The sequence below is a fragment of the Macrotis lagotis genome, chromosome X, assembly GCF_037893015.1.
Source record: "Macrotis lagotis isolate mMagLag1 chromosome X, bilby.v1.9.chrom.fasta, whole genome shotgun sequence".
Lineage (NCBI taxonomy): Eukaryota > Metazoa > Chordata > Mammalia > Peramelemorphia > Peramelidae > Macrotis > Macrotis lagotis.
In genome coordinates this window covers 253,551,840-253,577,549 of record NC_133666.1, presented here as the reverse complement: position 1 = coordinate 253,577,549, position 25,710 = coordinate 253,551,840, and the positions used below count along the sequence as shown (strand labels likewise).

General features: G+C 35.5%; 1 protein-coding gene across 21 annotated transcripts in view; it reads left to right on the top strand.

Moving 5' to 3' along the window:
* MAST4 (microtubule associated serine/threonine kinase family member 4) overlaps positions 1 to 25,710 on the top strand; it is an 880,607-nt gene that overhangs the window by 790,789 nt on the left and 64,108 nt on the right. For all 21 annotated transcript variants that reach the window (XM_074200305.1, XM_074200315.1, XM_074200306.1 and 18 more), the window contains 5 exons: positions 2,312 to 2,387; positions 4,021 to 4,230; positions 14,907 to 15,008; positions 18,036 to 18,168; positions 23,979 to 24,046. In XM_074200305.1, coding sequence (XP_074056406.1) covers positions 2,312 to 2,387; positions 4,021 to 4,230; positions 14,907 to 15,008; positions 18,036 to 18,168; positions 23,979 to 24,046 — 589 coding nt within the window. The remainder of the gene's footprint in view (positions 1 to 2,311; positions 2,388 to 4,020; positions 4,231 to 14,906; positions 15,009 to 18,035; positions 18,169 to 23,978; positions 24,047 to 25,710) is intronic.

Below are 25,710 nucleotides of genomic sequence, written 5' to 3'. Positions count from 1 at the left end.
ATACTATCCTAAATGTATATATCAATACTATACGCAAGAAGTGTATATTCTATTAAATATTTTATGGGCACTCTTTTTTTTTTAACAGAAACCTTCCTATACATTTACTCTAGGAAGGGCATGATGCTCATATCAATCAAATAAAAAATGAGTATGTCTTTTCAAAAAAACAACAGAACAAAAAAAGCATGACAGGCAGGAAGAAAATGGTAAACATATTATGGGAGTAAGAAGATTTACATAATCCCAGAATTTCAGAACATGAAGAGACCTTAGTGCCCACCTAATCCAACCCATACATGAAAAACAAATAATCTCTCCTCCAAAGTCACCAACCACCTTCTGCTTGAAGACCTCCAGTACTGTGGAACCCTAGTATGCCTCAATGTTGCTCATTCTATTTTGGGATGGTTCTAATTGTTAGGAAATTCTTCCTGACTTTAAGGCTAATTTTGCTTCTTTGCTACTTCCCCCTATTGTTCTTGGACCTGCCCCAGGGAACAAAGAAAACAAATCTAATCATTCTTCCACATGATGATCCTAGCCCTGCACCCCTCCCCTACTCCCAATGGACCTCTTCTCAGAATTGCTTTTTAAAGATATAAACTAATATACATAGGTCTAGAGGGGAACTCAGTTGTATTGGAATAGTTATCAATACATACAAAATGTTCTGTTTCCCAGGTTAAAACATCTCCAGTTTCTTTAGCTGATCTTTACCTAGTATGATAGAGGGTAGCTAAGTGGCAAGGTGGATGGAACATCATCCCTGGAGTCATGAGGACCTGCGTTCAAATCCACCCTCAGACCCTTGATACTTGCTGGTTGTCTGACCTTGGTCACAGACCCTGATTCCCTAGCATCCAGGACCATCTCCAATTGTCCTGATCCATATCTGGCCATTGAACCCAGATCGCTATGGAGAAAAAAGTGAGGCTGGTGACTTAGCACAGCACCCTCATACTCAAATCCAATTTATGTGCTTGTCTTGGCATCACCTCCTTGAAGTCATAGTCTTCTTCAAGAATGAAGGACAAAGGGGCATCTTGATGTTGCAGTTGTATAGAGTACCAACCCTGGAGTTAGGAGAACCTGAATTCAAATCCAACCTCAGACACTTAATACTTACTTAGCTGGGTGACCTTGGGGCAAGTCACTTAATCCCATTGCCTTGCAAAAACAAACAAACAAAATGAAGGATAAATATCTAGAATGAATTTGTAATTTTTCACATTATCTGTGTCCTTCCTAAACCATAATGCCCAGAACTACAGGTGTTTAACCAGGGCACAGTATTCCTGGACTCCTTTTGTATTCTATATGACTCTCAATAAGATCTCTTTAGTTTTTTTTTTCCTGGCTGAATTTTTATGCATCTTCTATTTTCAATACACAGAAGATTTGTCAATATATACTGCCTCACTCAGCATCCCTTAGAACTATATAGTAAATAGATGTGTTTTGATGATTAAATAAATGGTGCAAAGTTCTCAGCTTGGGACACCAATGTTATGAAAGAATTTTTAACCACTTCAGTGTTATGAGAGAGATTACTTAGGTTCCTGGTGCAAGTGTTAAACAACAACTGCATAAAGCAAGAGTTCTTGGATCTGTGAATTTTTAAATATTTACTGATAACTATTCTAATTCAATTAGTTTCCCCTATAGTCCTGAGTATTTTATTTTATACCTTTAAAAAAAGTGATTCTGAGAAGGAGTCTATGTACTTCACCAGTTTGCCAAAGGGATCCATGACATAAAAAGGGGTAATAATCCCTGATCTGAAGGGTCCATGTTATATCTTTTTTTTAATATTACTGACTGATTTGATTTAATAAAATAATTTTATTTTTTAATTTATTTTTAAGTTATCAATAAAAAATCAGTCTTATTTTTAATTTTATTTTAAATTTATAGACTAAAAAAAAAAGAATTTGTACTAAGGTATATTTTGTTTTAGACACCATTTTAATTGCTTCTCCTGAATTCCTTTCACCAGTATTATGACAAACAATAAAGCCCAGTTTATCCAGATAAAATTGCTGCTCCCTATATTGTGTTCTAATGTAAAATTCTTTTATGGAATCTCATCTTTTCTGTCTCTCAAGTATTATTCAGTATTTTCATGTAATATTTAATGTGCATATGTATACAAACACACAAGTGACTGATTCTGTAGTTTGTTATATAATCTGCTTTTGTAATGAAGGCTGCATAGTATTTTGCATGCAAACAGATTGTTTATAAATATGAAACCTCCTTTCATTACATGCTGTGACAAGTTTAAAAGGATAATGTGCTTCACTTGCAGTCCTGGACGTTCTCCCGCCTGCTGTGACCATGAAATAATTATGATGAACCATGTCTACAAAGAAAGGTTCCCAAAGGTAATGAATTGTGTTTAAGATGCACAGCATCTCTACTGACTGGCAGTGTAGTTTTTAAGTATGTGTATGGTGGTTTTGTTATTGGAAGTAATGATCCAATCGAGTAATGAGTTTCATAAAGCAGGCACCAAACTCTTATTAGAAAGATAAAATCACTGTAATGTTTTTTAAACTACTGAACTGACCCTTCTTTAGTTATTACTGAACTGGTTTTAAAATTAATTTTTTTCTGGTTTTATACAGTAGTTTTTATTTAAAATCAAAAAGTCGCTTCTGATCCCTTCATGATATCTGTATTCTAGGAATAGCTTGTTATGTCATGAGAAGCCCTCTCTTTTTTTACTCCTTTTTATCCATGGGTTATCCATACATACAGACAGAATGAGTTTTGGATCGTTTTTCATTATTTTCTATCCATCCCTTTCACCAACCCCATCCATTCTCACAACCTTCCCACTGCTCCACTCATTATATTTTGAAAGTTAATTATTGCCTCCAATCTGAAAGTGGAAAGTGTCATTTTGCTTGTTTAATTCTTGGAATGAGAGTTAGATGATCATGAAAAGGTATGAAAAGCCAGGAGGAGCTATGATATGTTCATCTCTTATCATTATCTCCATTCTCCAAATAGTTTGGATTTTGGTGAAGAGGGGTAACCCTTGGAAAATTCTCCATTTTCCTCCCACTTCAGCCCTCCCACCCTTGTAACCCCAAGGACGGAAACAAAAGGAAACCTTTGGTTTCATAAATCAGGTGCAGAGCTTATTATTTTTAATGAGTCCAACATTGATGTCATTGATTAAAGCAGTTTGAGCTATTTATCACGTGTCAGTTGTTCAGCAGGAAAGTAGACATTGACTCTACATAGAAACCATTTGCTTTATTGGGAAGAGATGTGGTTGTTGAAGGGAAGTAATAACAGAGAAAGGGATTACAGTTGCATATGCTTAGGGATATCTTAGGCCAGGAGTTAAGATTAGGCAATAGGTGATTAGAGGGAATTGACTGAAGTTGGAAAGTAAAATCCTAGAGGATTTACTAAGAGCTTCTTCTTGTGCTTTTATGTATTAAATAGGTTTCAGGAATGAGGGTTCAATGGTAGCAAAAACCATAGTGGATAGAGAGCTGGCCTCATAGCCAGAGAACTTATTCTATCTCTCACATATGAGAAAGTTGTTACCCAATCAGTGCTCTTTTATAAGTTACAAATCTGGTGCTGATACTTGCCCTGCTCATAGGAATTCCCCCACATTAATGAAATCACCTGTCCTGTTCCTATCCCTGTGAGAGCTCTTAAAAAAATAACAACAAAGCCAAATGGACATATTTAACAGACCATCTGGAGTAGGGCCACTGAAGAAATGAAGTCATCCTAATGTTAGTATGTATATTTGAGTTGTAGGAGGAAACTTTATATAGGCCATTGTTCATTTTAATCGGTCGCAAGTCAGGGATAATAAATTGTTAGCATTCCATATTATTTACATGATTGTATTTCTTATAATAGTATCAATATTTGCTCTTATAAACAATCAGAGACTTCAGAAAGTGCTAGTTTATTGTGATAACATAATATACATGTGCATGTTATATCATACCTGGTGTTTCCCCCCCCCCCCCTTTCTTCAAAAAGGCTACAGCTCAGATGGAAGAACGTCTACAGGAAATTATCACCAACTATTCTCCTGATAATGTGCTCCCCCTGGCAGATGGAGTGCTTAGTTTTACCCACCATCAGATCATTGAACTGGCTCGAGATTGCTTGGATAAATCCCACCAGGGCCTCATCACCTCCCGATACTTCCTCGAATTACAGCACAAATTAGATAAGTTGCTACAGGAGGTATGAACCATGCATCGTATAGAGATAATTATCTTTTTGCTGAAAAATTGTATGAGAACATTTGCTTAAAAGTTGTTGCAGTGAAGTAGAGGTTGCTGTCTCTCAGAAAAAGAAATAGATGGTGAAATGCTATAAATTCATGCTGGTTGTTGTTTAATGTAATTAAAAAGTTAATGCAGTAACCTTTATGGAAACCTCAGGTTCCAACAATGTATGACTCCAGGATAAGTGGATTGTGAAGGATTTAGAAGCAGTCATTTTTTCCCCCCTAGTCTGCAAGTTATAAATTGCCTGTGTATATGTGCATGCCTTTATGAAGCTATCTAGTACTAGTATCTGAAAAGGGTAAATGGAAAAATACCAGCTTCTTCCAGGCCATATGCCCTGTTAATTAACCTGCATGGTATAGGGTAGCAAATGGCAAACCTTAAATTTTCACTTGTGTCAGCTCTTTAGTCTTAAAAAAAAAAAGCCTCCCAATTCCAAAATGGAAGATAAAGAGAGGGGCTGTCTGGGCCTAACACTTGCATACATAACTCTTGATAACATCCCTGGGAGTGTGTATGACAAGTTGCAGAGGGGGATGGGGGGAGAGGGTGAGTGTTGGGTGGATTAAATCAATAATAGAGTTCCTCTGACTAACTGAAGCAGATCAACCACAAATAAAACCAGTAATCAAGTATATTAGCATTTTGTTTAAATGTATTATGGGAGATACAGTCTCCCTGTATTTATATCACTTGAGGTTGAACCCTAGGTACAGAAACATATGCAAATGAAGATGGTAAATAATTCCATCATAACTGAATCTTAAGGGAAATTTTTGTTGGTGTAATAAGTGTTCTAGACCACAAGTCAGCTTACTACTGAAGTAAACTGGACTTAACAGTAAGCAATAATCTAATCCTCTCACAATTTTTAATTGAAAGGACTAGTGGAAATCGTAATATGCCTAAGTAAATGACTTTTTATTCCCTTCGGGGGCAGCTGGGATTTTTTAAATTGTAAGCTTGTTAGAAAGTATAAGTTAAGGCCAGAAATGCTGCCAATAAGCCTTGTGGCTGAAGCTTTCTGTTGCTCTTTTCTTTTGGGGGAGAAGCAATTAGGGTTAAACGATTTGTCCAGGGTCATACAGCTTGCAAGTGCTGACACCAGATTGACTCCAAGGTTACCACCTAGCCTGCCCTTTGCTCTTTTTCCATATTGCCAAATTGGTCCAATGTTTTCTGTTTCATTCTAAATATCCATCCACTAAAAGGGGGTAGAGAATAACCATAACCTTTCAACCCCTCAAAACACACATACGCACACAGATTGTGTTCAGCATTTATTCATTAAGGTGAGCTATAATGATGTTCTCAGATGTATTTTATACACATCTATTAGTAAACATTTATTAAGGGCCTCTCTGTTCCAATCACTGTACTAAGGTAGCTCTGGAGATACAGTGAAAAGCAAAAGACAATCCCTGCCCTTGTGGAACTCATAATGTAATGAAGTAGACAGCATAGAAACAACCAATGCACAAGCTATGACTAGATCAGAAATCATGAATGAGGGGAAGACACTGGTATTAAAGGGGGTTGGGAAAAGCTTCCTGTAGAAAATGGGTTTAACTGAGACTTGAAGGAAACCAGGAGACTGAGATGAGAAGGAAGAGCATTCTAAGGGAGCCAGAAAAACTTATCCAGAGTTGGGAGATGTCCTGTGTGTCTTGTGTGAAGAACAGCAGAGGGGCCAGTATCCCTGCATCAGGATCCCTAGAAGAGGAAGCATATATTATATAAGGTGTGGAGAGGGAGCCACTGGAATGAAGGTGGAGAGTGTGACAGGGTCAGACCTGCACTTTAGCAAGAACTCTTTGACAGCTGAGTGAAAGGGGGATTGAGGTGATGAGGGTCTTAACCAAGGGGGTATCCAAGGAGAGAAGGGGACATATGCAAGATAAAGAGGTTCAAGTGGCAGGCCTTGACAACAGATTGATATGGGCGGTAAGAGAGAGTGAAGAGTCAAAGATGAGTCTCAAGTTTCCAGTCCAGGCAACTAGGAGTGGGAATTTTGGAAGCAAAGGAGAGTTTGGGGGAAGATAATACAGTTTTGGATGTTTTGAGTTTAAGATTCTACTAGAGAATCAGAAACATCCAAGAGGTATTGGAGATATGAGGACTGGAGGTCAGCAGAAAGGTTAGGGCTGGATAAGTAGCTATCAAAATCATTCACATAAAGATAATAATTTAATCCATAGGAGTTAATTAGCTAATCAAGTGAAATAGAGGGAGAAGAGCAGAGGAACCAGAACAGCATCCTGAGTTACAATCACAGTTAATCAGCATGACCTGACTGTAGATCCCTCAAAGGAAACTGAGGAGTGGTCAGATAGGTGGAAGGAGGACAGGAGGACCAGTGTCTTTGAAAACCTAGAGAGAATTTCAAGAAAGTGATCACCAGTGTCAAAAGCTACAGAGAGGTAAAGAAGGATAGATTGAGAAAGGCCATAAGATTTGGCAATTGAGAAATTTTTAGTAACTTTGGAAAGACCAATTTTGATTGAATGCTGCACTGGAAGCCATACTGACAAAAGTGAATGGAAAGGCAGTGTAAACTCCCAATGTAGACAGCCTTCTCAAAAAGTTTAGCCACAAAAGACAATAGAGATATAGAAGAATATCAGGGATGGACAGAGCAAGTGAAGGACTTTTGAGAAAGGGTGAGACAAGGGCATGTCTATAGGCAATTGCCATTAGACAGGCAGAGATTGAAGTGTAAGGGTGGGCATGACAGAAGGAGAAATCTGGGGAAAATGAGATGGAATGGGATCACTTGTGCATATAGAAAAACTTGCTTTGGCCATTAGAAGGGCCACCACATGATGTAATACACTAGTTAGAAACTAGTAACAGAAGACTTCTGGGTGATGTGAAAAGTAAGAGGAGGGAGAAATGGAACTTCTCAGCAAAAGGTTTCAGTAAAATGTGAGGTGAGATTCTTAGCTTAGATGATAAAAGAAGGGAGAAGTCATGTGAAGTCTGAGTAGGGATGAAAAGTTTTGGAGAATACTCTGTCATGTTTGGGATAGAAGTAATTAGGAAGATGTGAAAGGATTGCCTTGCAACTGTGAGGACCTCAGTGAATTTATGTAACAAATTCATAGTGGACCATGGCAGCCTGGTTTTATGATTTTCTCCTAATTTGTTTAGCAGCATGTGTGTGCCAATGAAACTCTGCTCGGTTTTTCTTTCCCCTCTATGTTTCTGTCCACCATTCACTTGCTAGCAAATTTAATGGATGAATTTCTCTTTGCCATAGATATGTCTGAAATGTTCTGAATTGGCATCATAATGGGTGATGACCAAGTCATGCCATTTGGTTTATAGTAAGGTAATGCCTCACGATTTGGGTGGAGATGAGTGTGTTTATAGCATTTAACTCATTCCTTGACAATAAGAATTGTATTTCACTATAAGCTCCTTTAATATAAAAAAATAATTATATTTTTGTGATAGTATTCCCAGTTGCCCTCCCTTGTCTCTTGCAGTTGCTTAATAAATGATTGTAGATTCCTTGATTGATTGATTTCGTATACATGCCTTCATCTCAACAGAAAATTCACCATTTTATTTTTCAGTAGTTTTCAGAAATAGATTTACCATGACATCAAGGACTGAGAATGTTAAAATCAAAACAAAACAAAACACAGTAGACCAGCAAAGGTGCCCTCACCCAAGCTGCAGTGTGGGAACATGGCTTTGATTTTCTTATAGTTTGTTTATTGTTGATTCCCAGCTGCTACAGACCAGGGTTTCCCATAGTCTCTTAATGTATTGTACCATTCTTTTGCATAAGTCAGGGAAGTGTCCCCTGGGTTTTGAGCTGTTTGGTTAAGCTAATGCTTTTTTTAAAGTTTTAAGGTTGAGGTCAATTCAAATTGAATGCTTTCTGGATGTCTCAATCCTTTTGCTTAGGTGTGTTTGTAAACAGAAGATATAACCTACACTCAGATCTGGGTCACAATTTTATTTTGACCAAGGCTTAAAATAGAAACATGTTCACAGTATCTTTTAGTATTATTGTTTAGTAGAACATTGCTGACAACCAGAAACAAACGTTTCTCTTCCCAATTGTAGTTCTCTTTCAAATTGAATATTGTTTTTTTTAAAATCAAAGCTGGTATAGTTTCTTTTTCCCTTTTTTTAAATTGTAAAATTAATAGATAAAATCTTTTTTAATAATATCTTCTGTCTTTATTTTATATGGTGATGCTTGAAAGCAGAAAAATTAATATGTATTTCTGTAGTTTTATGACAGTGTTTCCATAACTTTAATGAGATGAAACCTTTTCTTCTTCAGAATTTATCTTTTCCCATGCAAAACTTTTCTTAGAGCTATTAATATTTTGTTCACTTTTTCTTGTTGTCCTTAGATACATAAAACAGTGTATTGTATTAACTAGGAACCTCATTATGCAATTTTTATTGTCAATGTGAAAGGAAAAGGGATTTAAAAAATAATATGAATGAAGAGAAGATCATCTTTGGGAAGGAAAAAAATTTCTTGATAATCATTTTATCTCAGAGAATCTTGTCTTTATTGAAGATAAAAAGTTAGAAACTTTAAGTGTAATTTAAATCTTTGTAAAAGTGTCTCTGATAGATAATAAGTCTTAGAAAAGTTAGATATGAAAGACCTGCAGAGAAAATTGAATGGGAATAGAAATGAGTATGCTTTTTTTCCTCAACTATATATGGCACTGTCACAAAAACTGACCAGGTATTAGGGCATAAAAATCTTAAAAACAAATGCAGAAATATTAAATGTGCCCTTTTCAGACCACCTTACTATAAAAATTAAATTCAACAAAGGGTCATAGAACCATAGTTTAAAAATTAATTGGAAGCTGATTAATCAAATCCTAAAGAATGAATAAGTTAAAAGTATCTCCCCTGCTTCCTTCTGTATATTTTTCTTTTGAACTTACTTAATTTTTCCATTGCCATCAATCACCTTTTTGTTTTTCCTTTTGTACTCATTTCATTCTTTGCTTCTATATTCTTTTCCTATACATAGAATTTAACAAACATTGATTAAGCTTCTTTTGTATACAGAGTATTGTACCAGACAAATATAGGTGCCCTCCCCTCAGCCCCCCAAGGAGTTTACAGCTACATTCACCTGAATCATTACAGTACAAAGGAGAATGTGATCTAAGCCAATGAGAGGTCCAGATAAAAAGCTTTAGGAAATTTCAGGAAAAAGAAAATTTTGAGCAGGAGCATTTGCAAGAGATTCCTAAGGGTAGGCAAGGATTTAAACCAAAGTGTCCATTCTAGGGGCCATGGCAAATGATGTGAGGAAAATTATAGTGGATAGACTGAAAACAGAGCTGCAAATAATCGTTTGACTTAAATGTAAACTATATAAAAAGGGAATGAGTAAAAATTTATGAACCAACTTATGAAGAGTCTTAAATGTGATGGCAAGGAGTCTTTACTTTTTATGGTAAGCAATGGAAAGATGGTAAAAGTTTTTGGGTAGAGATTGAGCATGATCAGAGGAGTATTGTATTAGGAAGATTACCTGGGCAGCAGTGTAAAGATTGATTAGAATAGAGAGATAATAGAGGAAGAAAGAGTATTTAGAAATCTTTTACTGCTGCTATCCCCAGAATGGAAAAAAAATTACAGAGGTTCAGTGAAAATGTATTATCAGAATATCCTTACTAGCATGGTGGACACGAAAGTGGCAAAGACAGAACTGGGTGTGAGCCATTTCCTTGGCAGAGACTGACAGATCTTGATTGAGGTTTGGTGAAGTATGGATAAGAGAGAACAAAAAGTGAAAGGTGACTCTGAGGTTATGAGTCAAAGTATCAGGTAGGACTATGGAAACAGAATGAGGGCGATAAACAGTGGAAATAGAAAAATAAGGGTTATGTATGGTGCTTGATATGGGAGTAAGGGACAGGACAATCAAGATTATGAGTTACATTTTAGACATCTCGAATATGAGTTGTCAGCAAAAAACTCCAATTGGTTGAAAGATAGTTAGAAATGCAATAATACGGGTCTTTGGACATCAAGCTCTCAGGTTATCAGAATAGCTATAGCAGCAGGCTAGCCAAGAGAGTGAAAGTCACTCACAGAATTAGAAGCCACCAGGGGAAAAAAGAGGCTACAGCATTTATCAGACTATATTCAGCAGAAGTGAAATGTAAAATAGACCATGAACAGCTCGGATGCAGCTGTCCCAAATAGGATTGCATATATTAGCTTCTCATCTGATTATTATCACTATGATTCTTTATTGCTTAGTATTCCCTTTTGGTGTGGGAATGAAACTTCTTGTTCCATCCCAAGGTAGGCATGGAGAGTGAAATAAAGGATTGCATCATGAGAGAGAACAAGGGTAAGCCAGGGATTTGGGAAACATCCACAGATTGCCTTGCAAGAGAGTGTAGAAAGAGAAGAAAGTGGGTCAGAAACAACCTTGAAGAATCCAGGTTTAAGCTGTTGGGAGGAGGATGAAGAGCCAGTTGAAAGAAAGAGAGGTAGATAGGATGAGACTCAAGAATAAGATGAAATAGAAGCTAAAATAGCAAGAAGATAGTGGTCAGTAGTATCTACTATCATGAAGAGGTCAGGAGGGATACTGAAAAAGGTCTTAATGAATTTTGTCATAAGAAATTATCAACATTATCAAACTTGGAGGGAAAACATTTTTAGGGAGTGGTTTAGTGAAGGATCACAGAGGATAGAGAATTGGGTCTGGAAACAGGAAGATCTGAGTTCAAATCCAGTCTCAAATATTTACCAACTATGTGACCCCAGGCAAGTCACTTAACCCTGTTTACCTCATTTTCTTCACCTGTCCAATGAGCTGGAGAAGAAAATGGCAAACCACTCCAGTATCTTTACCAAGAAAATCACAAACTGGGGTCATGAAAACTGAAATAGTTGAAAATGACTGAACTACAACATCCTCCCAGAGTTGTTAGGAGGATCAAATGAAATAATATTTGTAAAGTGCTTAGTCTATTCCCTGGTCCATATTGAGTGCTATAAGATATTAGCTATTATTAATTATTATTTCCTCATCTGTAAAATAATAGCATCTCCCCCCCCCCCCCCGGATTATTGTGAGCATCAGATTAGAAAATACTTGTAAAGCACAATCTCTGGTATGTAGTAAACACTATATAAGTGTTTAATCCATATATAGTAAGTATATAACATTTAGTTTATAATATAAGGGATTAAGGAAGAGGGAGGAAAAAGTAGAAACAGTTCATATCTTGTTTGTACCTAGTCAAATGTATATTGACTCCCAATAAGAAGATAAGGGCAATGATGATTTTTTTTAACCTTTCCTTAGCTGGCATATCATAAAACTAAAAGGAATCTGTTCAGTAGCTGAAAAATTTCCGTCTAACACAATCTGTCTTGAATAATTCATCTTGGATGTGGGCTTTGCTCCGAAACTTTCCACATGTTCTTATGTGACTCTCTTGTACAATAAAGTCACCACAAATAATTGCACCAATACACTTTTCCTTTGCTCCTTGATTTGTTGATCTGTAACCTTGGTATAGCAGAAGAAAAATTTCCAATCATTGCAATCAATTAGTATTCCCCATTGAGTCACATTCACACAGCAATCTGGGGTTAATCATGCTGGTATTTCAGGATCAGATGCCTCAGAGAGCTTGACCTTGCTTTAAAAAAGAAATCCTTAATAAAATTAGAGCTCTTTTTATTGGTACTACTTTTGAAATTGAACTTTTAATTCTTTATATCATGGGATTTTTAAAAATTGTACTTGCTAAGTTTCATATCATAGAAGTTATTGCTTTAGGAATGGAAGGGACCTTCAAGATTATCCACTACTCTTACCCTCTTACTTTACAGACGAGAAACAAATACCAGAACAGTTTAAATGATTGTTTTAAATCACACAGATAGTAAATAGCAGAACCAAAGATCACATCTGGGTCCTTGGAGTCTAAATCATATGCATTTTCCATTATACCTCATTACCCTTCATGTCTAGATAAAATGAAGAGGGGGGATACCCTCAAATTGCAGTGTTGAATAGATCCAGATATCTTAAAATTAAAACACATAATATACAGATAAAGTTTGAGTAAGAGAATGCATTCATTAATTAAACTAATATTTTTGCCTTTTAAAAATTTTTTTTAATTAATAAAAACTGTTCTTTTCTTCCACCTGCCTTCCCTTATCTCTCTCCTTTCTCTTTCCCAGTGAGAAAAAAACAAAACAAAAACCCTTTGGTATAAGCCTGTAAAGTCATGCAAAACAAATTCCTCTGTTGGACAGTTTAAAAAAAAAAGAAATCAATCTAAACAAACTTTTAAGTGGTCATTGTGTATAGCATAGATGAGAAACATTTGTTAAGCTCTGTACTAAATGCCAGAGATGCAAATACTGAAGTGAAAGAACCACTGCCCTAGACTTCTATCCTGGGTACTAGAAGGAAATGCAAAGTTTAGATAAGACACGTTTCCTTTTCTCATGGACCTCATACATTGTCTAATAGAACAGTATTTCCTGTCTGCACTGAACTAGTCTGCACTAAAACCCCCCTGTTTAGAGGGTCTGCCAAACCTCTTAGGGGTTTCTTAATGATGGTCTGGGGATTTCATGCTAAAAATTCTGTAGCGGTACCATAAGTAGTAAATAATTGCCCAACCATATTTCAAATATAACTTTTTTGTTCCTTTATGGCAACAATCTTGTGCATGTTCCAGGTATTATAGGTGAGCTCCTCAAGGTTTGGGGGATTGTTTTTGTTTTTGTTTTTTTAGGTTTTTGCAAGGCAAATGGGGTTAAGTGGCTTGCCCAAGGCCTAGGTAATTATTAAGTATCTGAGGTCAGATTTGAACTCAGATACTCCTGACTCCAGGGCCCGTGCTCTATCTGCCCTGGGATTGTCTTCTGCCTTTCTTCATTCTCCCAGGATTTAGCATAGTGTCTTGCCAATAGTTGGTGTTTTATAACTGTTTATTCATTTGATGACTTTCGGGAGCAGTTTAGAAATTGTGATCATGCACACATTGATTTACTTAAAGTTTAAATATTTAGTTTCCTTAATTATAGATAGAATAAAATATCATATTTTATTATAATTATATAATATGAATTATAATTTAGAGCTTTTGAGATATGTTTTCATTGTATTTATTATAACCCATAATGAACTAATCTAAAAGGATATAATGAGTACCATATTAAATTACCCTAAGGATTCACATTACATTTTGAAGGGACAACTGAACAAAAATGAATTTTATTAGGAGAAATTGAATTAAAAACAGCCACACAGTGTTACATGAGGCACATATGTGTTTGTATTATGCCCCCATGTATATATGTGTGTGTGTGTGTGTGTGTGTGTGTGTGTGTGTGTGTGTGTATACACACACACACTATGGACCCATATATGTACCAAAATCTTTTTTTTATTTTTGCAAGGCATTGGGAAGTTAAGTGACTAGACCAAGGTCACAGAGCTAGATAATTATTGAGTGTCTGAGGCTGGATTTGAACTCAGATCCTTCTGGCTCCAAGGTTGATGCTCTATCCACTGCATCACCTAGCTGCCTCTATGTACCAAAATCTTAACATTATCCAATGACCTGAACCAAACATAACCAACACCTTTCAATATTTTGGATATATGATTACATTTGAATTTTGTCCACACTTCATCCATGTTCTCCCTTCCTTGAATGTGTTCAAATTCATCCAGAATACCACAAGTGAAGCTACTGTTGACTTAGATGTGTAGACATCCCTTTCCACTCTGAAAAACAGGGCTCCAAACAGAAACTTTAAGATATCTTTTCTGTATCTTGCTATTATAATAAATAGGGCAACTAGGTGGCACAATGAATGGAGGCCAGATGAAGTCAGTCATCTTCTTGAATTTAAATGTGGCTCATACATTTACTAGCTGTGTGACCTTGGGTAAATCACTTAACTCTCTTGTCTCCATTTCCTCATCTGTCAAAAAAGCTGGAGAAGAACCAGTGGACAAACCATTCTAGTATCTTTACCAAGTCTTTATGAACAAAAAAGTCAGACATGACTGAAATGACTGAACAGCACCAAGCTGTAATAAATGATAATATTTTTATTTACCATTCAGACTAAAACCATAGACAGATTATCCATTTGATTTAAATATCAGATAGTCAAAATTTCTGCAATTAAGATCCAGCATTTTGTTTTCCATAAAAGGAACAAGGGAATGCTATAACTATAGAAACTTTTTATAAGATTGGCTAGTTCATGCATGTGCATTCACATGACTAAGACATCTTTTGGATATTAGCTTATTAACTTTAATAACTGGGCAAATTACTTATTCCTGTATGCCTCAATTTTCCTCATCTGTAATATAGGCTAAGAAGGAAATGGCAAACAACTCCAGTATCTTTTTCAAGAAGACCCCAAATGAGGTCATGAAGAGATGAACATGACTGTGAAATGACCAAACAACAAAAAAAATTAGCTACTCTAGCTTGTAACTATTCCCCCCACACATACTTGAAAAAGAATCACATATAATGTTGGGTGATGGGAATCATCTGATTTACATGCTTGACTGATTAGCATTTATCTTCACCATTTTGCATCACCACTCTTTCCTTCTCTTAGGCTCACAACCGTTCAGAAAGTGGAGAGCTGGCATTTATCAAACAACTGGTGCGCAAGATTCTAATAGTTATTGCCCGCCCTGCACGCTTATTGGAATGCCTGGTAAGTGGTCAAGGGGGTATAGGAAGCGTTTCTTTTATGTTGATTTTATTTATTTAAGGCAGTGGGGTTAAGTGACTTGCCAAAGGTTACTCAGCTAGGTAATTATCAAGTTGTTTGAGGTCGGATGTGAACTCAGGTCCTTCTGGCTCCATGGTCGGTGCTCTATCCACTGCGCCACCTAGCTGCCCCCATTTCTTTTTTTCTTAACTCTGGGAAGAGGTGATGTTGGAGAGAAGTTTAGGTTTGATTAGCACAAAATGGAAGCCACATGATGTTATACACATCAGACTTCCTGATCATGAAATACAAACTGAGCTTTGAGGAAGACCACTTGCCTCCTAGATAACTAATAGATTGACTACAACATCACCAGGCAGATTTGAGAGAGAGTCATGAGCTAGTCATGCTTAGATGTAGTTCTTCAGGATTAGTTTCTACCAGCTCGCACCGAAGGTGGATTGATGATCAAGAGTTTTGCAGAATGATAGAACTTCAGAGGAAAGGGAACCAGAGATGGGATGCCCACCAGTGATGGAGGGAAAAGACTTGGTTTTCAAATGACTCAAGAATGTATGAGAGGCTGGACAGGCACTATTGAAAACTAACAGGAAATAACTCATTCTACATGGAAAAGAAGTAATGGGGCAGCAATGGCATCCAGGTTGAGCAGGGAAGCTCTCAGGGATTCAGTCTTTATAGTAATATTTCAGTTAACTTATGGTAATGATTTTAGCTACAGTTTTTTGATTGTATATCCTTGATTATATAGTTTCTTTGCTATTTACTGAAATAAAATTACTAGCAAACATGAATCAATAATACATGCAACTTTGAAACTAAACTATATACTGTTATAAGAGATTTAAACAAGCCTACAAATAAATATGTAACTTGAGTTTCACAAAGGTAGTACCTTTTCAGAATGTTTTTGTATGGATTTTTTCATTTCTCAACCACTCGTGTGATAGCCTAAGAAAGGGACAACACGGGGCGGGGGGGGGGGGGGGGTAAAACCTGAATGACTCTTCTAGAGAAATATGTACAATCTCTATGAAACTATTTAATGTAGCAGACATCTAGGGGGCACAGTGGATAGAGCACTGGACCTGAAGGCAGGAAGATTGAAATTCAAATTTGAACTCAGACACTTAACTAATTTTGGGTGACTATAACCAAGTTGCTTAATCTTAGTTTCCTCAATTTTCTCAATTGTGAAATGAGAATCATAAAAGCATCTAACCTTCCAGGATTTTTGTGAGGATCAAATGAGATAATATTTGTAATTTGTTTAGTATAGGGTAGGTTCTATATTAATACTTACTCTTATTTCCTTCTTCCTTACCTGATGGGGAGAAGAGGATTTAGTTTTTAACATGCATTTTGGGTAAGGATCTTTATAGATGGGCAGGACCTCTAGTTAAGGTGTTTTAAATCAAAATTTTGAGAGCAGGTAAACTTTAAAAAAAAACATAGAAGCTTCAAATCACAGTCATGGGCTCTCTACAGAAAATTTGAGAATACCACTTAAAAGAGGAAAAGACAATATATAATGATCAGGAGAGAGCAAAACTCTTAACTAGAACCTCAACTTCAGAATAGCTTTGTAGTATCTAATATTGGCTTCAGTGTGATTTGAAGTTCAATTTGAATCAAAATTCCCATTTTTGGATGCTCTCATAGGAACATGTTCAGCAGTGCACTTATATATTATATTCCTCAGACCCAAGCTCATCACATCAGTAACTGCATGGGCAAACTGCATGGGCAGATGGGATTTGGCATTTATTGATTTAGTCATCTGCCCTTCAAAAAATTTTTCTTGAAGTAGATGCAAGTGAAATACTGAAGTTCTAAGCTAATGTTTTCAAAAGTTTTCTAAAAAGGCAAATACATTTAAAAAAGGACCAGGAAATAAAATTAATTATTAAGATTATTTAAACCTGCCAAAATTAAAAAAACAAAATCCTGTTTTGCAGTCACCTAAATTAATGCATCCAGGGAATTGATGTACAAATATTTAAAAGTACAGTCATTTATAACTTAAGATTTTGAAAGTAATTTGAAGTATTAAGGAAGGTCTTTTTATCTGCTTCCTCTACTGAATCTTATCATGTCTGTGTGGATCAAATCTCTTTAGTTTACTAGGTAACAGAGTAAGTGATTTGAGATTTCTTCTCATTTTGTTTTATAAGGACAACAATCCGCTAATAATTGGGGAACTATAAGGAAACTTTTGTTGACTATTTGCTAATACATGGATTAGTTTTCAGTGAAATCAGATCTTACAGGAGAGAGTTTTTTTGCTCTTACAACTCTTTCAAAGAAATGAAATAAAGGATCAGACTACTTCACTGTGGGAAAATAGGTTGGATTTAGTTTTGTAACTAAAACTTTTAACTTCCTTTTTAATAATGGGAGCTCTGGAAGGTAAAAATAGTGATTTTTAAGTGAAAGGAAATTAGTAAAGAGGGTTTTTTTTTTTACAATAGATTGTATTCATATTGAATAAACACGAACTTTAGGAACTTAAACTAAAATCTGAAGCAACTGTAAATATTTTCAGTCCTTTGATACTTAAAGAATATTGCCCAAACTAGACTTTTTTATGCTTTAGTATAGTAATACTCTATAATACATCAATAATTTATGAAAAGAAGCCTTGCTTTGTGAAGAAAAGGGGATGGGTGAATGTGGTATAATGGAAGTCTAGAAGATTTAGATTTGAGGTTCCAGCTTTGCTTTTTGTGAGCTATGTGATATCTATAAAGTTCCTTTCTATCTGCATACATTAATTTTCTCATCTATAAAATGAGTAGATTGAATAGGCTAGCTGAACCTGGAGTCTGGAAGAACTGAGATTGATTTCTGACCCTGAATAGTCTCTTATGCTATCTTCTTATATTTCTTCTTCTTTAAAATGAGGGGATTAGACTCAAAGTCTCTTAGAACTCTAAACCTGTAATCCTGTGGACCTGAAGCTCCCATCTCTAGCCCAAACAAAGCATGATTCTGTTTTTCCTCACTTAGGAATTTGATCCAGAAGAATTCTACTACCTCTTGGAAGCAGCTGAAGGCCATGCAAAGGAAGGGCAAGGCATTAAAACAGATATTCCTAGGTATATCATCAGCCAGTTGGGACTAAATAAGGATCCATTAGAAGGTAAATGTCTTTTCTTGAACACTCTGGGCCCGGGTGGGTGGGATGGTTAGGAAGGAGGAAAAGGCACCTCTAAGGATGCTTTATTCTTTGAGTTGTTGTTTTACCATATTTTATTAGCTTCTGACTAGTCTTTTGAAACCATCAATTCTGCCACTTAAAGACTATTGCTCCCTTTTTAGCCTCTACTCACAATCCAAATAAATCCTCACCAATTCCATGCTTACCCAGAAAGTAGTTTCATTATATATTTACTATCTCCAATTCATGATAAACATGGATATATCTGGACATTCTAGTGTCCCACCAAGAGAGAAGCATTAAAATTCTTTCCTTTCCCACTTCATAGTATTTTTTTCCAGTTATATGTAAAGATAGTTTTCTACATTCATTTTTGTAAGATCTTACACTCCAAGTCTTTCCTTCCTCCATTCCTTCTCTCCCCCACCTCACCAAGTGAGCAAGTAATGTGATATAGGTTATACTTATATAATCATATTAAAGCATATTTGCACATTAGTCATATTATAGATGAAGACTCTGAACTAAAGGAAAAAACTCCAAGAAAGAAAAAAAAAACAAGAAGATATAAAGCAATGGAAATTGGATACTTCCATCTAGATTCAGAGTCCATTTTTTTTTTTTGGATGTGGGTGGCATTTAACATCATGACCCTTTGGGAGGTATTGTGTATCATTGTATTGCTGAGAAGAGCTAAGTATATCATAGTTCATTCTTGAACAATGCTGCTTTTCTGGTTCTGCTCACTTCACTCATCAGTTCATGGAAATCTTCAGATTTTTCTAAAATCTGCCTACTCATCCTTTCTTATAGAATAATAGTATCCCATTATATTTCTATACCACAACTTGTTCAGCCATTCCTCAACCGATGAGCATCCTTTCAATTTTCAGTTTTTTGCCACCACAAAAAAGAGCTGTTAGAAATGTTTTTATATTTGTCAATCTTTTTTCCTTCTTTATGACCTCTATGGGATACAGACCTAGTTGTGGTGTGGCTGGAGCAAAGGTTTGAATGTAGTTCCAATTTGCTGTCCAGAATGATTGGGTCAGTTCATAGTTCCAACAACAAACAATGAAATTCTTAATATTTGTAGACTTTGCAAGTGAATTTGGGAGATGTAAACAAGAAGTGTATATTAAGCCATCATTTCAATACTTCATCATTTGAAATACCAAAGTAGTATTATTTTCTCCCTAGTATCCAGTGTCTATACTTACAAAGAAAGCATTTTTCTGACTGGTGATCCATCAATTTGACTGCATTCCACGAAGATAATTTGTATTTTCTTTCAGAAATAAATAAGACAAATAATTAAACTTTTTAAAAAATATTGTAAGGAAAATATTTTAAAATATTTCTTTGGGTAGAAATATGGGGGGGTAGGAGTGAAAGGATGATCCTTGAACTAGTCTTAATATGTCATTGATATAAACAACTCCATGGAGAAACTTCTCCCTCTCAGAGGGTATCTCCTCTTGTTTGGCAATTTCTAGTGGAGAGTAAACTGGGGCATCAGAAGTTAAATAAGTCACCAAAGATTATACAGCCAGTACATAACAGAGACACGACATAAAACCAAGTCTCCCTGATTTAGGTTACATAGTCTCCCCCAAGTAAGGAGTATTATGTAGTATTTCCAGACTGGATCATTGTATCCAAGAAATATAATTTAGTACAATAAAAAATTACAATACAAATATGCATAATACAATATAATACAACAAATAATACAACACAACAAACAGTTTATACAATAGAAAAAGGGAAGCCCAGTGGCCTAGTAGATAGAGAATTAGTTCTGGAGTTGAAGTCTCATCTTTCTGAATTCAAATCTGGTCTAAGACACTTACTATGTGTCCCTGAGAAAATCATTTAATCCTATTTGCCTCAGTTTCCTCATCTATATAGTGAGCTGGAGAAAGAAATGACAAACCACTCCAGTATTTCTGCCAAGAAAATCTCAAATGGAGTCATAGAATCAGACACAACTGCAAATCAACTTAGCAACAATTGACAATTAAAAAACAAATCTATGGACTTGCACTTAGATCATGAAGTTGTATTCAAATGCCAGATCTACTAGCTGGATTTTCTTTTCCCTTTACCTGCCTTTAAAATGAAGTTAAAACAGATTGCTGCTCTAGAAAGAGTCCTTTCTAATTCATCATTCTATGATTCTTTTATGCTTTCTCTTTTTCTAAGAAAACAAGAAAAAACTAGTGTTAACAGTGAATTAAGTCAGTAAAACTTAAAAATGTTTCTTCCATAGAGTTTGTGCTTTTTCCATTTAGAAAAAGTAGACATTTCCGTTAGATCACTCATTTTATAGCACAGAAATAAAAACTACTATTGGTCATTTTAAAAAAAAACTGCAATTAATAAACTACTTAAAAAAAGAAGCTTCTTTCATTTTTCATTACATGGTTTGATCTCATTAACTAAAACAGAAGATTTTGTGCTGGCTAGAAAGGTTCAGGAAATGAGAAAGAATTTTTCATTCAAAATTGTCTTCTTGGTTCATTAGACTGAATTTGCAAACAGTATTTATTTTTCTAAATTGTTTGTAATGGTGGTAAATGTTGGCAAAAATAGTCTTCCCATCTGAAGCCGGGGAACCTGCCACTGTAGGTCCGTCTCTCCTATTTCCTCCTGCTTTGTTTGCTATTATGGCCATAGTATCTTTTCTTCCAGTGAAATGATGCATGCATTACTGGGAGATAATGCCAGATAAATTTATACTGTACTGAAAGCAATACCACAACAGATTCATCACTTATCAGAGACTGGTGACTGCATTTCTGAAAAGTTCCCTGGGGAGAAATTTTTCCCCATGGCTTTTAAATTACCATCTTTACCTTTCTGTATCATGAGTCTTCAGAAATGGTTCAAATCAATGAAATAAAAAGGGCAGATGTTTAATGGTATTTAGATGAGTTTTAAAAATCTCTTCAGGCATTACAAAATGATGCCTTTAGCTCCCTGCTTCAAAAGCTGACTCTCGGTTCCATTCCATTACTACCTACTGCTTATAAATAATATGTGTTTCCCAGATAATAGTTATTTAGCAAAAATTCTATTTAAAACAGAACCATTTTTTAATTTGTTTCTTTTTTATGAAAATAATTGGAGTGGGGGAGACTGTCAAAGTATATTATAGTGACTCTTCACGCCATTGGAATTTAAGGTCGTGTCAGCGATTGTATTATAAACCTAGTTCTTCACAGGTTTATCCTTGGGAAGTAAATGTCACATAGACAGAACCTTAGTCCTGGGGCTGGTAATTGAGAAACCACTTGTCTGCCTTCTTGAACCCATTTTCATTTTGAATAAAACCATTGTTTAATTTCTTAGGACAAATATAATTCATTTTTGTTAAAGAGATGTTAGCTTTTATAGCCTCTATACTCCTGATTTCAATTTGAGAAATGACCTTTTAAGCTACCCATGTTTTTATTTAAAATATGACTGCTGAAGGGCAATTTCTAAACAATCAAAACCTTGGAACACTTTTGTATCAACATTTTTTTTATCACCTGCCAAAATTTTTATTAACAAGGCTCTGACCTTGGAATCAGGAAAACCTGAGTTCAAATTTGACCTCAGAAACTTAATAACTACCTAGCTTTGTGACCTTGGGCAAGTCATTTAACCTCATTGCCTTTCAAAAACTGAAAAAAAAATGTAAACAAGGATCTCAGTCGGTAGGAATGACTTCATTTAGGAGGACCATCAAATTGATAATAGTTGTATTTTACCCATTCTTTAAAAGTTCATCTAACTACAGCCATGTGTTAGCAACTCTGTATAATATAATAACTGTTTGTATCATTGGACACTTAAATAGAATTAGGAAGAAAATAGAAAGTGCTTACTCAAACTTACCTTTTCTGCTCATTCTGGAATTTTTCTTGGTAAAATACAAAACATTGCTTTTACTCCAGAATATGAGTTTGGTTAATTTTTAACTTAAATCATGTAAAGTCACCATTTTATAATTATTCCTAAAGATGTTGAAGATACTTTTGAAGTAGTATGTTATATTTCTAATAATCCTAAAACAGTTGCTAATTATATACAATTCTATGAAATCTGTTCTTAAAAAGTGATTTGTAATGCTAAAACTGCATCTTTCTAAGTCTATCATTGACCTTGCATCTTAAACTTATATGAGATGTTGATGGAAGGCTCATTGGCCTGAAAATCTGATGAGCATGTTTATTGTCTTGGCTCTACTGACAATGGGCAAGCCAATTAACTTATCCATTTCCTCATTTATAAGAATACATGAGTATGTTTCAAAGTGTGCTATATGATGATGTTTATCCTTTGCTCTCAAAGATGATCATGACATCAAGGAGGTAATGGCATGACAAGTATATGAATTGAATTTTTAAGCGAGGAGGGTGCTGTGCTACATCTCTTCCAGAATCATCTGGACCAGTGGCAAGATATGGATCAGGATGATTAGAGATCGCCCTGGAGGCCAGACAGTCAGGGTTCAGTGACTTGCCCAAGGTCACATGGCTAATAAGTGTCTGAGGTCAGATTTGAATCCAGAACTAATTTCAGGGCCAATGCTCTACACTGTGCCATCTAGCTTCCTGCTAGTAATGTGCTGTATGATATAATAAAGACTATTATGTAAGAGAGACTTTGGGAGAAAAATGTCAATATAATAATAATAATGATGATGATGATGATGACATTTAAAATTGAAAATATCCTTAAGTCCTTGAAAATAGCCTTAAAATATTAGTTATGAATTTATGTATTATAAATGCCTATTACTTTTTCAATTTTTTTTAATTTGGCTGCAGATTTTCCCCCAACCTCTTCTCTTCTATGTCCCCAGACCTTTTCCCAGATAGATTCTTTCAGTGTAAATTACCCAAAGTAACCTGTTCCCAAAGCAGTTCAGGAGACACCATACTAGATGTTATCCATCAGTTTCTGTGAACCCATTCATTCAGAGCAAAGGGATATCAGACTCCTGTCTTTAGGCTATGGCATGTGGAATTGGGACAGGTGCCAGACAGCTACTGATGTCAGCTCCAACAGCCTGTTGAGAGCCAATTGCTAAAATTTCAGTGTGAACATTTATACCTAAGAAATTGGCTGTAAATCTGGGCTTGATTTATTTGTTTTGCTAATTGTCTAGAAGAAAGAGATGGAGAAAATATTAATAAGATTAACCCTAAAAACATGCAAAACAATTGTTTTTCCTCTCAGAGAGCTAGTTGTGAAATATTTACCAGTATATCACTGACTGTGTGGCAGGCCTGCTTTTTGGGCTGTTTCTTAATGTCTCCCTGGTGGTGAGTGTAAATTGTTTCACCCATAAAGGTAATTTTAGTTCCAAAGAATGGTTATTTTCAGTGGGACATTTGGATGAAATGTGTTATATAGAAAATACTTTTCCAAGAGAAGGTAAGAAGACTTGCCACTTCTTATATATCAGATATAGACAGTCTGATATCAATTCCCTTCCATGGCCCCCCAAATTTTGAAGTCACAGAATATTTTCAGTGTTCTTTGGAGCCCAAACACTCCCTCAACCAAATGGTAGGCTTGGATCTTGAATCTTTACTATGAAGAAAAGAATGAAAGAAGAAGAAATAGTAAACTATTACAAAGAAAAAAGGTTCTGCTTTTATTTGGAAATTACAATTTTTACTTTTTCTGTTATGTGAGAAACATAATTTTTCCTTCAGGTTTTTTCCTAGTGCTTTTGTCTTTTTCTAAGTTTTGATGTGTTTATTCTAATCTTTCTTTTCTATTTTCCGCTTTAGAAATGGCACAGCTAGGAAACTATGATAGTGGGACAGCAGAAACACCAGAAACTGATGAATCAGTGAGTGTAAGTGTTAATCTTTGGCAAAGTTTTCTGCCTTTATAAATACGTCAATACCTAAATATTTCATGTTAGCTGAATTATGCTACAGAGTATTTCTTTCCATCCTTTGCTAGGTTTGCAAATGACTGGTTTTCAAAAAACTGATATAATGGTAAATCTATGATGATATATTATTTACCTCTGTATCCATGGTTACTTCCATGCCACAGTGAAGTATCAAGGTAGAAATTAGTGTAGGTAAAAATTGTTTTTTGAAAAAATAAGCCCTAATTTATAAGCAACGTCATCTCAGAAAATAGAAGGAAAACAGTAAAAGTGAAAACAAACCTTTAGAAAGCTTTATGTGAGACCCACCTAAGCCAGAAAATTTCCAAGAGCATTTATAGATGAAAGAAGGAGGCTAAGAAATGGAAGTGAATTGAATCATATCTGTCCACAATTCTAAAATGATTTAGTGTCAGGTCAGTGAGAATAGAAACATATACTTTGGATTTTAACACATTAGGCATTCAAGAAAGTGAAAATGGGAAATGCAGCTGAACCAGAGAATCAGTGCAGGGAGTGAAGGACTCAGATTGCTATTTTAAAAAATATCTTTTAAAAAAAAAGACTCCTCAAAAATGGGTTCAGGGGAAACAGATGTATTGACATCAAAAAAAGTGATTAAGATGATATCAGCACAATTGACCTATATGTCTACATCATCATTATCATCATCATCATCATCTCCACCACCAACAATGCTGTGCCTGGCTTTCAGGTCTACAAAATAGCTCATATACATACATACATACATACATACATACATACATGCATGCATAAATATATGTCTATTTGATCCCAATAACAACCTCTAATTTAAGAACTACATACATTATTTTGCACATTTTAAAAATAAGGAAACTGAGGTTGTGGAGAGATTAAGTGACTTGCCTGTGGTAGTAAATGACAAAGGCAAGCTTTAAGTCTAGGTCTATTGGGATTCTGGTACTTTCCACCATATTAACAAGGATATCTTTGATGAAAATTATAAGAACAAATAGACTTCCTTCCATGATTCTTTGCAGAAGATATCTTTACAATCAAATAATTTACTGTGATGTATAGAAAATTGATATCCCTGCTATTTACTTTTTGTTGGTTACCAAAAAAAATCCTTCTGAGTATAGTATGCATCCAAAAAAGTCCTTATACAACCTTGAGAGAGATGACAGTGGGGAGATTCCCATGCAAATGTTAAGGTCATACAATATTCCTTGGTAGATACAACTATAGAAATAAGTATTAAATTATGGAATGGAAGGCCATTCATAATTACTCAGAGCCATATATTTACCAAAGCTGTCAATTACTGTCCTGAAGGATGTTCTTTACAAAACTTTACATAGCAAAATTTCTCTAAGATGGTGAGATTTTCTTGATACTGTTGTTCCCATGTGACACTGTGCAGATTGTATCAAGTTCTAAGCCCATGACCATTCAAAGGAGGCTGGCCTAGTGATCTCCACCAGGGACAGGGAGAGAGAATATACCACTGATTTCATTGATCTCCCAGGAGAGAGAATTTACTCTAGGTTGGTCTTCTTTGCAGATGTTAAGTGACTCACCCAGGGTTTCACAACCAGTATACATTAGAGACAAAACTTGAATCTAGGTCTTTTTGACTT